The sequence below is a fragment of the Nomascus leucogenys genome, chromosome 12 (genome assembly GCF_006542625.1).
Source record: "Nomascus leucogenys isolate Asia chromosome 12, Asia_NLE_v1, whole genome shotgun sequence".
Lineage (NCBI taxonomy): Eukaryota > Metazoa > Chordata > Mammalia > Primates > Hylobatidae > Nomascus > Nomascus leucogenys.
In genome coordinates this window covers 30,820,983-30,834,161 of record NC_044392.1, presented here as the reverse complement: position 1 = coordinate 30,834,161, position 13,179 = coordinate 30,820,983, and the positions used below count along the sequence as shown (strand labels likewise).

General features: G+C 34.7%; 1 protein-coding gene across 1 annotated transcript in view; it reads left to right on the top strand.

Moving 5' to 3' along the window:
* MROH9 (maestro heat like repeat family member 9) overlaps nt 1-13,179 on the top strand; it is a 63,284-nt gene that overhangs the window by 6,012 nt on the left and 44,093 nt on the right. The window contains exons 2-3 of the mRNA XM_003258864.3: nt 3,271-3,332; nt 5,260-5,306. Of these exons, the coding sequence (XP_003258912.2) occupies nt 3,308-3,332; nt 5,260-5,306 (72 nt within the window). The 5' untranslated portion in view covers nt 3,271-3,307. The remainder of the gene's footprint in view (nt 1-3,270; nt 3,333-5,259; nt 5,307-13,179) is intronic.

Here is a 13,179-nt window from a genome sequence, read left to right as displayed (position 1 = left end):
CATTCTGGAACTTGAGTCTAGTTACAGGTCTAGAAGCAAAGAAGAGTGGTGGGGGTGAGTCCGCTTAGAAGACTCAGCATTATCTTGCTTGGCAACTGCCTCAGGGGAGGCAATTACAGTTTCCTCCGGCAATGTAGAGTAGACATATACACACACATACACACACACACACACCCAGAGAATACCAGTAATTTTATCAAGGGTAAAATTTTAGATTTGTCCTAAAATTTCTTTCTGTATGTCTTTAATCCTGTGAAAATTTTTAAGAAACTTTTCTAAAGCAAAGTGTTTGATAGGGTAGGCCAGTAACATACATTTACTAAAATATGGGATATTCAAAAACAGCAAGGAAAGCACTCCAGTCATGGAGTAACCGCTGAATTGTATGGAAATATGACATGCCTGGAATAGGGCTTTTGTTCACATGTTTGGACCCAGAGATACCTCCCTGGATAGATGACTGATGCTTTTCCTGGGTGATAGGGATATGAGGAAAGCAAGGTGAGTAGCTTAGACAGAGAAAGGGGAATGGAATACATGCACTAAGTAAACCTTCTTTGGTTCTGGTTTTGAACCAAAGATAAGCTGGTGAAGCTGAACTAAACAAGAAATCACACAAACAAGCTGTTGTTGCTTGCAGGTGGGCCAGGGTAAAGGAGGCCAATTCTGCAGTAGCTCTAATGCTGCCAGGGTAAAACAGTTGGGGAAAAGTAAAGCTAAAAGAGCAAATTTACATATACTATGCTGGATCAAGAGGAAAATTCCTCCAGGTGAAAGTCCTGAAAATATTTGATTTGGAAGTAGCCCATCGTATTCTAATAAGCAATAATTTTAAAAGAATCAATACAGGATCTAAACAAATATTTTACAAGAAAAAAGTAGAAAAGTAAAAAAATCAATGACAATTAAAAACTGGGAAAATATCAAATGGCAGATAAAACCTTTTTTAATTTAATGGAGTGGTTTTATCTATAAAATGTGATCTCAGAGTAGATATATAAGAATTTAGGAAAGAAAAAGTGCAGCTCAGGAAAAAAATGGAGTGTTAAAAATACTCTGAAAAGGCCAAAAGTGACGTTGGAAACAGTGCAAATAAAATGAATATTGCTAAAAATGTGCTAAGGAGAATTAAGGATCAAATTGAGGTAAGCTAGAAAGACTTTAGAAATGAGATAAAACATAAGCATAACAGATATCACTAAAGAAGAGAACCAAAATAACAGAAGAGAATAAAATACGTACATAAATTTTAATAAAATGTTCCATGAACATATAGATTCAAAAGCAGACTATGTCCCTAGAAAAATTAAGTCAATCAATGATGAGCTCTTTCCTTGTAAAGTTACTTAATTTCAAAAATAAACAAGGAATCCTTTGGAAATCCAGAGAGGGAGAAAAAGGTTCATTTGATCTATATAGGAGAAAAAAAAGTAGTTTTTCCACAACAATGCTAGATGACAATGGAACAATGTCTGTAAAATCCTTATGAAAACATTATAGCTGAAGAGTATTATATGCAGCCAGACTTTAACTCAGTGTAACAGTTTTAATGTGAAAAAAAATCAAGGAATGTGATTCTCATGAGTCTCTCTTAAAGTCAAAGAAAATGAACTTTAGCTCAACAAGAAATGAATGGGGAAAGTCTGGCAGTATGCATAGAATCTGTTTACATGAAGGGCTAAGACATAAAAGAAGTAGGATTATTGTTACAGAACTGAATGTAAATATTATACATCTTGAAAGTATAAAGATGATATCGCTAATAACAATTATAATAAAAATAAAAGATAAAGGGAAGTTAATAAACACATTGATTTCATTTTTAAAGCCTAGGGGTTATTAAACAAGCAATATAAACACAAATGCATAAAGGTTTCACTAATAAATCAACTAAAATTGTATGAGGAGTGACAGGAAGAGAAAACAGAAATGAAGTAATTTCATCTTTGCTCATATTTAGGAATCAACAGATTCTGTCTAAAGTTTTGAAGAATAAATATAAGAAGTTATTGTAATGCTAAACATCATTACAACAGGAATATAAACCTTTCGTATTAAAGAAACACACAAAAACACCACATCACACACATACAAAGTAAGGAGAAAGACATCAAATAATAAAATATTTAAAGGTAACAACAACAAGAACAAAAGCACATACAAAATATAGTGACAAAATCTGTTACGTAATAAATGACAATGGATTGAACTTATGTAGAAAGAGAAAGAAATATGGTTAAATCACTAATAAAGTCCAGCAATATGTTACATACTAGAGGTACTTATAAAACAAAGTATCTCAAAAAGGTTGCAAATAAAAAGATGGAAAAAAGGAATACCAAAAAAGTGTAAACAACCACTAAGTAGGTGTTGGGATTATAATTCAGACAAACTTGAATTTCAGGATTTAAAATAAGCTTTGAGGCAGTAAAGGTGATTTTTTAAGTGCATCACATTATGAAAAAGTTCATAATCCATTATGATGATAAAATAATTATGAAAATCTATGTGGTAAGAAGAATTTTAAGATGGCTCCCAATATTCCTGTCCCCTAGTATCCACATCTTATATCAATCCCTCCACTTGAAGCTGAAATATTTAGGAAGGAAGGGTATGGGATGAAAAGCTGAATATGATGTATGATGGGAAATCACTCTCATGATTATGTTATATAACGTGGAAGAAGGAACTGTACAGCTATAATTAAGGTTACTAATCAGTTATCTTTGAGTTAAAAGGAAGAGTATTTGAGTGGCCTGCCCTAATCACGTAAGTCTTTTAAGTCTGGGTCTGGAGGTTGGAGACAGAAGTCAGAGATTGGCAGTGTGAGATGGCCTCTGGAACAGGTCTTATGGCAAGAAACTGCAGACGGCTTCTAGATGCTGAGTGTTGCCCTCAGCTGCAGCCAGCAAAGTAATAGTTTCTTCAATCTGACAGCCTCAAACAATTGAATTTTGCCAACAATCTAACTGGCCTCGAAAGAGAACTCTGAGCCTCAAATGAGATAGCACTCCAAGTTGACATCTTGAGTCCAGCTGTGTGAGACCCTGAGCAGACTACAGCTAAACTGAGACTGAACCTTCTGACCTACAGACACTGAAATAACAATGTATTTTTAAGCCATTAAATTTGTGATAAATTGATGCATAGCTATAGAAAATTAATACAATCCACATACTGTATATCATAGTACCATCCATATTGACAGAGCTAAACAAAACTGTAGGAAAGTTTCTGGTTTATGTACTAATACATGATACTTTTTTGCAGCATTAGTAGTAGAAGACTTTAATTCACCTCTGTCAGCATGTTGACAAGGAACCCAAAAACAAGTAAGGCTTTAAGACATAATAGATGGAGATAAGAGAAGGGATTTTTGTGTATATGTGTGTGTATGAGTGACAGATGACAGAGAGAAACCTATACATCATTCTGTAACCATGATAACAAAGAATGTACCTTTTTTTCCCTAATGCCCATAGGACATTCACAAAAGTAACCAAATATTAGGCTAGAAATTTCTGTATAAATTCCAGAAAGTAGAAATAGAAGACATATTCTCTGATTACAATGCAAAAAATTAGAAACTAATGATGAATTCATGAAACAAGTGAAAAACAACCTACCACTTGTCCAGTAAGCTTTCTATTTTCTATTTAATTCTTGGGTCAAAGAGGAAATTAATAGGAAATTACAAAGTATTGATAACACTACATATCAAACCCTATAGTATACAGCCAAAGGGGTCACAGAGAAAAATTTATAGCCTTTAATACTTAGAAAACTAAACCAGAAAAAAATAAGAATAATGAAATCAAGTATCGAAAGCAAGAAGTTATAAAAATAAAACAAAACAAATCTAAGGAAGGCAGAAATAAAATGACCCATATAAAGATGAATTCAGGAAAAGAAAAATAGTAGGACTAATAAATAAATTCAAAATCTTGTATTTTTTTCATGATGAGACAGGCAGGCATTCACTCTGTAATATTTTTTCCACAAACCTATATTCCCAGTCTAATTATATGAAAAAAAAAATCAGATAAATCCAAATAGAGGTACATTTTACAAAATACCTAACCAGTGCTCTTCAAAACTGTCAAGGTCATAAACAAGGAAAGATTGCTAAACTGTTAGAGATCAGAGCAAACTGAGGAGACACGCTGACTAAATGCAACGTGGAATCCTGGACTGGATCCCAGGACAAGAAAAGGATATTAGTGGAAAAATAGGTGAAATCCAAATAAAGTCTGAATTTTAGTTAATGTAATTGTAATAATGTTAATTTCTTAGTTTTGAAAAATGTGCCATGATTATGTAAGATATTAGTTAACATTGGAGGGAACTGGTTGAAGGATACATGAGAATTTATTGTCTTTGCAACTTTCCTATAGGTCTGAAATAAAAGTTATTTTTTTTAAAAAAGAAACAAAGAAGATCTAGAAAATCTAAATATACCAATTAAAATAGAAGACATAAAATAATTATCAAAGGGCTACCTCCCCCAAGCAAGCAAAGGAAAACATAACAGTTTCTAAAAATTTCATAAGGCAATTTTATCAATCATTTCAGTAACTGATAACTCCACTTCTAATTAAATTATTTTGATAACATTAAAACATTTAAAAGCCCCTTATACTTTTTCCTATGAAGTTACAATTCAAACAAAATTATATTTTCCTTTCCAGTTTTAATATATGCATTTATTTCTATTTTTAAATAATATTTGATGGTGCTTCCAGAAATGGTAAATGATGGTGATAGTAATGATAATCTTTGTTTTATTCTTTACCTTAATAAGAAGGCTTCTATTTATTTTCTAATTACACTTGGTACTGACTTTTTTATCCATCACATTAACACATGAACTACATAGCCATTTTATTTACAAATGTTATCAAGTTTATATTTAAAATCTTATAAATTTGGAACTCAAAAATTATTGTGTAGAATTTCTTCTTTAGCAATTAATGTTGAGAATTGTATTATAGATTCTCTTTTATTGAACCATCCTCTATGTAATAAATACTACTTTTATTCTTTTAATGTGCTGCCATAGCCGGCCTGCTAATTTTTTTGTTAAGTGTCGTCCAGTAATACTCACAGTAAATTTGTCTATAGTTTTAGTGTGTGTGTGCACGTCCTTGTTGGGCTTTGACATCAAGGTCATAGTAGCTTCAGGTTTGGAAATAAGGCCCCACTAAGATGATAAGAGTCTATGTTCATTCCTTTTTAACTAATCTCCTTCTTTCTGGCTAGAGAGTAGTCTCCAGATTCTGCAAAACAGTGTGAAATGGCACCACATGGTAAGTGATATTCTATAAGGATATCAACGTAACTGAATTCTCTTGGAAAAAATAACTTTTTACTGTTTCCATTACAAGGATGTTACAAGTAATGTTTAAAGTACAATGTGTTGGGGGAGAAAGGAGAAAAAAAGGCAATTTGGTTAAAAATTGTTTTTACCTGTATGTCCCTGCAGCGTCATTTCTTCTTCACTCTCTCATGCTCCTGAAAATGACCTTCAGTACTAATTTAAAAGGATGAAACTTTTTACCCATCCTACTAGTTATCCCACCCATCCTCCATCAACTGACTGGTCTCTAGGATAGTCTCCTCACTCATATTTTCCCTTCCATCATCACTGTGGAAACCCTTCCCGTCAAAGTGAAGCCCTTCTACCTAGTCTCTGATTGAATGATATTATTTCCTTATTTGAGAGCCATTCTAGTTTGTGTCTTTCCTTTTCCATTTATCTTACTGTTTTCTAGGCCTTTGGCAGATTTCTTGTCTTTGATCTCTTGAGAGCAGAGATTGTGATTATTCATCTTTGTGTTCTCTGCAGTGTGTAGCACAGTATTGTCTTGGTGGATATTCATCCAGTCATTTTTCAAAATTGTTTTAAAATTCTGAACCTCTAATAGACCCTACCGTCATTTTAATCCACATCCAAATTAACACAGAAGAAACAGGGGAGGGCTACCATAAGAAAATATGTAATCTTCTACCTTTAGAAAAGAAATGCTTCAGTGTGGATATTAAAACTTTTATAGACTTCGTTCATAATCCATAGGTCGAAGTCGCTGATAATTAAAGCAAAACATTGATAACATTTGGTGGACAAATTGATTTTTCCAGCCAGGACATGAGGAGAGTTGTTAATAAAACCATATTCTATTAAACAGGATCATTTAATCTTTTCCCATTTGTATAGTCCATAGAGTCAGAAAGATGCAGTTTAGCATTACACTCACTCAATCACTCGTTCATTTATTCAACAAATATTTACTGAGAATCTGCTATGCATTAAATATTATGCTATCTTTTTGAGAAACAAAGTAGAATAAAACTCAAACACTAGCCCCAAATTGCTTATAGTCCAATGGGAGAGATTTAAAAAAAATTCAGTAGTTAGAAACTGTTATAAGTTATGAAGAAGTTACAATATTCAGGAAGTGATAGAACTATATTTGGAGGGACATTCAAATGTGACTTGGGCCAGAGAAGATTTGAGCTGGACTTAGAAAGATGAGTAGAATGCCTAGATGAAGGTGAAGTACATTCCAAGAAGAGGAATGTACTTCTGTACACCTGTAAAGGCGTGGAGAAAGAAAAAGCAACATACATTTGTAGAATTATAGATTTTAGCTATGGTTCCCCAGGAAGCAGACTCTAAAATAACAGTGGATGTGCTCTTTGGATCAATACTTGGGGATTAGTAGTAGAGGCAAAGTGAAGGAAGCAGGATTATGTACAAGGAGGTGTTGAACTGCAATGCACTTGCAAGATAGGTCTCAGCTACTTCTGCAGGGCGCTCTGGAACTGGAATGACCTTTCAAAGTTGACCCTCTTTGAGGCAAGGAGGTTTGGTCTTTATTTCCCCATGTCAACTAGTCATTAGATGTAGCTTGCTCCCAGAGAAGGGATGTGATCTTAGGTAGGAAGGCTCTTTGGCTAAGGGAAGTCTCAAGAATATTTATCTAAAAACTCTCAGCTGCCAACATTTCCACAAGTTGTGGAAAGAGTATTTCAGTACCGAAATGGAGAGGGGTGGTCTAAACAGCACCCTGCAGCATCCATCTAAGACAAAATGTGTATCTAGAATGAAGACTAGTCAAGAGGAAATGATAGGAGTTGTGGATAGAGAGGTAAGCACAGACTTAGTCATAAAAGTTCCTTTACGCTTTGCTAAAAAGTTCAAAACCTTGGTGACTTACTTAATCAAGAGAGTGGTGTTGCTCCAACAAAATTATAGGTGATGAAATGCAAAGATACTCCTTACAAGTAATAACAGACATCTGAGTTGAAGTGTATAATTGAGGGCGGATGGCTGTTGGGAACTCCTGCACCTGGGTCAAGTGGGCTAGTGTTTCAAAATTTAAAAACAAAAAACCAAAACACAGCACAGTGGGGGGCTTCCAGAACATGTAGCTGGACCTTGAAAGTGACACTCTCCTAGTAAATTGAGTTCTTCATCAGCAGAGCTGTTGGGGGCACCACCTGCTTGCCAGAACAAATCACCAACAGGAAGGGGACAATAAATTCTTTCATGGATGGACCAAAAAGGAAACATATTTCCCCCAATTCCTCAGCCACCTACAACCCCAGAGATACAAAGACAAGGAAGATGAGAAAGGGAACAGAGTACAGAGAGGTATGAGAGAGGGAAATCCCTTCCCCATTCCAATGACAGTAAAAACAGCTGAAACTTATATAGTACCCATAACGTGTTAGGAATGCTCTAAGTGCTCTAAATGAATAACTCATTTAATTCTCACAACAGCCCTGTGGGGTACTGCCTTGAAAATGGGGAAACAGAGGCAGAAAGTGACCTGCTTATAGTCACATAGCTAGCAAGTGGCAGAACGAGGTTATAAACTCATAGATCCTGGCTGCAGAGTTGCTGGTCTGAGCACCAAGCTATACTGTGTTTGCCCTAAAACCAAAATCCTTGCCTGCTCTGGGTATCAAGGAAGACTTTTGAACAAACAATAAAGTTGAAGATTTTAAATAAGCAAGATTTAGTACTAACAATAATTATGAGACTGTATTAATAACCAAAAAAAGATGGAGAATTCATGAAATCAGACTTAGAATAGTCCATAAAGGAGACAGCCATCTATCAGGGAAAGACAGGGCAAGGGAGTTGGCAGAGAAGAGGGACAGAGCACAGTGGCAGCAGTTACAGGAAAACATAGAACCAATTCCTGTATATATACCTTAGAGGCTAAAACTGCTCACAAAAGAGTATCATTAACATTCTTATATCTGCATATTCTATTGCTAGGAGAATGCACAGGAAAGCAGTAACAACTGTAGATTCTGGGGATGGAAATTAGGGGATGGGAGCTAGAGAAGGGGAAGACTTGAAAACATTGTTCACTGTTTACTCTTTTGTACTGTACTGCACATGCATGTATATTACCTTTTTACATGTTCAAACAAATAAATACGGTGTACTACTTTAAAAGTCCATTCAAAAACATGCTTCTATGAATAATCTAAGTTTTATTGCTGGATCAAACTATGTCTATATTTTGATATAGTCTATATATTTACAATCCATCTTTTGCTCTCATAAAGGTGCTGTTTACTATGCACGTTTGTAAATGTCCCTCACCCTTAAATCCTCCATTTTGTCTTAATTTTTATTCTTTATTTTCTTTTAGCCTTTATTTTTATATCATCGAATTGTTTTTCTTTGTCTCTAAGCCACTGAAAATTTCTCTTTTTTTCCCTAGTGTGGGAGGGGGTTCCTAATGAATAAATTGAAGGATGTCTTCCTATGTGGATTTGAAGGAATTTTAAAATAGAGATTTGCCATCAGTTAGAGATGACCACAGTAAATTTTGATCTAGTTAGATGTATACACTGTTAGAGAAGTAGAATTGTCCAAACACTATTGCCAATAGTATGATAAGGAGTTTTGTTGAAAATATAAAGTGCACAGAAAATTCAGAAAGTGCAAAGAGTTAGTTATGGCATTCCAATTACAGAAACAAATTAATTAACTCCATCAATTTGTCTCTACAGGAATAATGGGAGTTAGTGAACCAGCTCCTAAGCATGCATAGTAAAACTGTGGTTCTAAGAAAGCAAAAACTGGACTACCATTCCAGGCCTTAATTTGTTTTTCAGCAACAGAATCTACATTTCTCTTAGCTGTGGAAAAGGTCAGCTTCAGAAACCCAGTTATATTCAAAAGAGTGACACAGACTTAGATTGGAAATAGGAGTTGCAGGGAAAGAGAAGGAGATAGTCAAATGGCTCATTGGAAACAAAACATAAACTTGCTTGAGGTAGAAACTGAGTCATTGCTAGCATTGAGGCATGTCTGGGCCACTCAAGATAAGGCAGGACTAGCAGGATGGAAGAGCCTGCAGGGAAAGACATCTCCTAGCTGAAGATTATCAAGGTGTGTGAATGTGATTCAAAGACAGTGGGCTAGTATGAGAGGTTGATCAGTGCTTTTCACTATATTAATAGCACAGTCCCAGCTGCTAAGTCCTATAAAGACAGGGCTGTTGTAAAAGAGCAAAACAATGACCATCTGAAAATGATGAGAGTGAATTCAGTCACCTGTGGCTTTAGCTATAAAGTGAGAGCACCTTTTGCGCAGAAGCTGGCTCTTTTGCTAATGGGTTACAGCAGCCATGGGACTGTAATCAACAAGTGGGTGAAGGATATGAACAGACACTTCTCAAAAGAAGACATTTATGCAGCCAACAGACACATGAAAAAATGCTCACCATCACTAGTCATTAGAGAAATGCAAATCAAAACCACAATGAGATACCATCTCACAACAGTTAGAATGGTGATCATTAAAAAGTAAGGAAACAACAGGTGCTGGAGAGGATGTGGAGAAATAGGAACACTTTTACACTGTTGGTGGGACTGTAAACTAGTTCAACCATTGTGGAAGTCAGTGTGGTGATTCCTCAGGGATCTAGAACTACAAATACCATTTGACCCATGCATCCCATTACTGGGTATATACCCAAAGGATTATAAGTCATGCTGCTATAAAGACACATGCACACATATGTTTATTGCGGCACTATTCACAATAGCAAAGACTTGGAACCAACCCAAATGTCCAACAATGATAGACTGGATTAAGAAAATGTGGCACATATACACCATGGAATACTATGCAGCCATAAAAAATGATGAGTTCATGTCCTTTGTAGGGACATGGATGAAGCTGGAAACCGTTATTCTCAGCAAACTATCGCAAGGACAGAAAACCAAACGCCGCATGTTCTCACTCATAGGTGGGAATTGAACAATGAGAACACTTGGACACAGGAAGGGGAACACCACACACCAGGGCCTGTTGTGGGGTTGGGGGAGGGGGGAGGGATAGCATTAGGAGATATACCTAATGTAAGTGACAAGTTAATGGGTGCAGCACACCAACATGGCACATGGATACATATGTAACAAACCTGCACGTTGCGCACATGTACCCTAGAACTTAAAGTATAATAAAATATATATATCTATATTTAAAAAAAGAAGCACTAGCAACAGTATCAATGCCTTTGACAGATGGCAGAGGCAGCAGCAGCAGCAAGCAGCAGCTTTTGACTTCAACAGAGGTAGGCAATGCAACACATCAAATTATAGCAGTGAAGGAGGTATCAGACAAATCTTTACTACAGATAGCTCAGATGTATAACACAAAATCTTTTGTAATCTATCCAATTATTTTTGTTTTTCAAAAATGTATTAGCTACTTTTAATTATTCACACTTTCAGAGGAACTTTGAAATACACTTGTCAAATTCCTTCCAGAATTTCTCTTGGCATTTTGATTTGAAACACTGAATTTATAGATTAATTTATGAATACTTCCTTAAACTATTGTCTTATCATTAGAAACATGTTTTCTTTCTACTTATTTGAATATTTAGTAAAGTTTTTTTCTACATGCAGACTTCATACAATATCTTTTGAAGTATTTTATAAATAGTATTGTTAGAGTGTAAAATGTATGATTTGCAAATGTATTCTCTCAGTATATGGTTTGTCTTATTTTTCTTAATGGTATCTTTTGAAGAGCAAGAAGTTTTAGTTTTTATCAAGTCCAATTTACCATTTTTTTCTCTTTTTGGGCCATGGTTTTAGTGTTGCATCTAAAAACAAAAAAAAACTTTTCCTAACCAAAAATGGCTGTTTTCTTCTAAAGGTTTTATAGTTTTAGCCTTACATTTATATTTATGATCTATTTTGTGTAGGTGTGAGGTAAAGTATAAATTCATCTAGTTGTATTAAACGTCTTTTGTCCCATTCTTATGTTTGTAACATAAAGTCTTGTAGCATTGACCCACACAGTTTTTAACTTTCAGAGCTTAAGGAGATTTTCTTCATGAAGTGAATATATGATCAATTTCAAATGCTTTTATAGTTTTACAAAAATGGTATGTTCTTATTTTTAAAAGCCACACAATGTAGATTAGGGAAAGAAAAGAAAAGAAGAAAATAAAAGAAAAGAAGAGAAAAGAAAAGAGAGAAAAGAAAAGAGAAAAGGAAAGAGAAAGGAAGGAAGGAGAGAGGGAGGGGAGGGAGGGGAGGGGAGGGAGAGAGAGAGACAGAGAGAGAGACAAAAGAAAGAAAGAGAAAGAAAAGAAAGAAAGAAGGAAAGAGAGAGAAAGGAAAGAAATAAAGAAAGAAAGAAAGAAAGGGAAAGAGAAAGAAAAAGAAAGAAAGAAAGAAAGAAAGAAAGAAAGAAAGAAAGAAAGAAAGAAAAGAAAAGAAAGAAAAAGAAAGATGCATCGTGAAGAGAGTCATCACCAGTTATTATTTCGGCCATTTCTCTAGGTCACAAGTCATTTTCTCTTAAAAAAAAAATTGAATGCATAACTTACATTGTTTTGTGGCATCCGTTATGACTGATGAAAACATGATGGTGGTCTGATTCTCTAGCCTTTGTCACCTGGATTCTTTCTGTAGAAGCCTTTAAGATTTATCTTTATTTTTGGTAACCTGGAATTTTATAAAAATGTCTCTAGGTATTTTTTTAATTCAAATATACTGGGCACTCACACATTTCCAATCCAAATGCTCCAGCCATTTATCTCTGAGAAATTATACTACACTATTGATCGGATAATTTTTCTCTTCATATTTTCTCCATTCTTTCTTTATGAGACTCCCATTAGCTACATATTGAATTGTAAATTATTAAGAAATTTTACAATTTGACAGCTTTGAATTTCGGGACTCTTCAATATCTGATTTTATATTTTCTGTATCAATTCATCTATCAGAGGACACTTAGGTTGATTCCATATCTTGACTATTGTGAATATGCTGCAATGAACATGGGAGTAAAGATGTCTCTTTGATATCCTGCTTTTATTTTCTTTGGATAAATACCCATAAATAGGATTGCTGAATCATATGTAGTTCTATTTTTAATTTTTTAGAAATCTCCAAACTGTTTTCCCATGTGGTTGTTTTCATGCCAATTTACATTCATGCCAAGGGTTTACATGCATCCAAGGGTTTCCTTTTTTCCATACTCTCACCAACTCTTATTATCTTTCATCTTTTTGATAATACTTATCCTAACAGGTGTGAGGTAATGTCTCACTGTGATTTTAATTTGCATTTCCTTGATAATTAATACTATTATATTAATAATATTGAGCATTTTTCACGTTCCTATTCACCATTTATATGTCTTTCCTCCCAGAAGTTATTGGGGTACAGGTGGTATTTGGTTACATGAGTAAATTCTTCAGTGGTAATTTGTGAGACTTTGGTGCACCCATCATCTGAGCAGTATACACTGCAACATATTTGTAGCCTTTATCCCTACCCCACTCCCACTTTTCCCCCAAGTCCCCGAAGTCCATTGTATCATTCTTATGCCTTTGGATCCTCATAGCTTAGCTCCCACATATCACAGAGAACATATGATGTTTGGTTTTCCATTCCTGAGTTACTTCACTTAGAATAGTAGTCTCCAGTCTCATCCAGATCACTGCAAATGCTGTTAATTCATTTCTTTTTATAGCTGAGTAGTATTCCATTTTATATATATATATATATATATATATATATATATATATATATGATGTGGTGTATATATATATATATGATGTGATATATATATATATATATATATATATACCGCTGTTTATCCACTTGTTGGTTGGCATTTGGGTT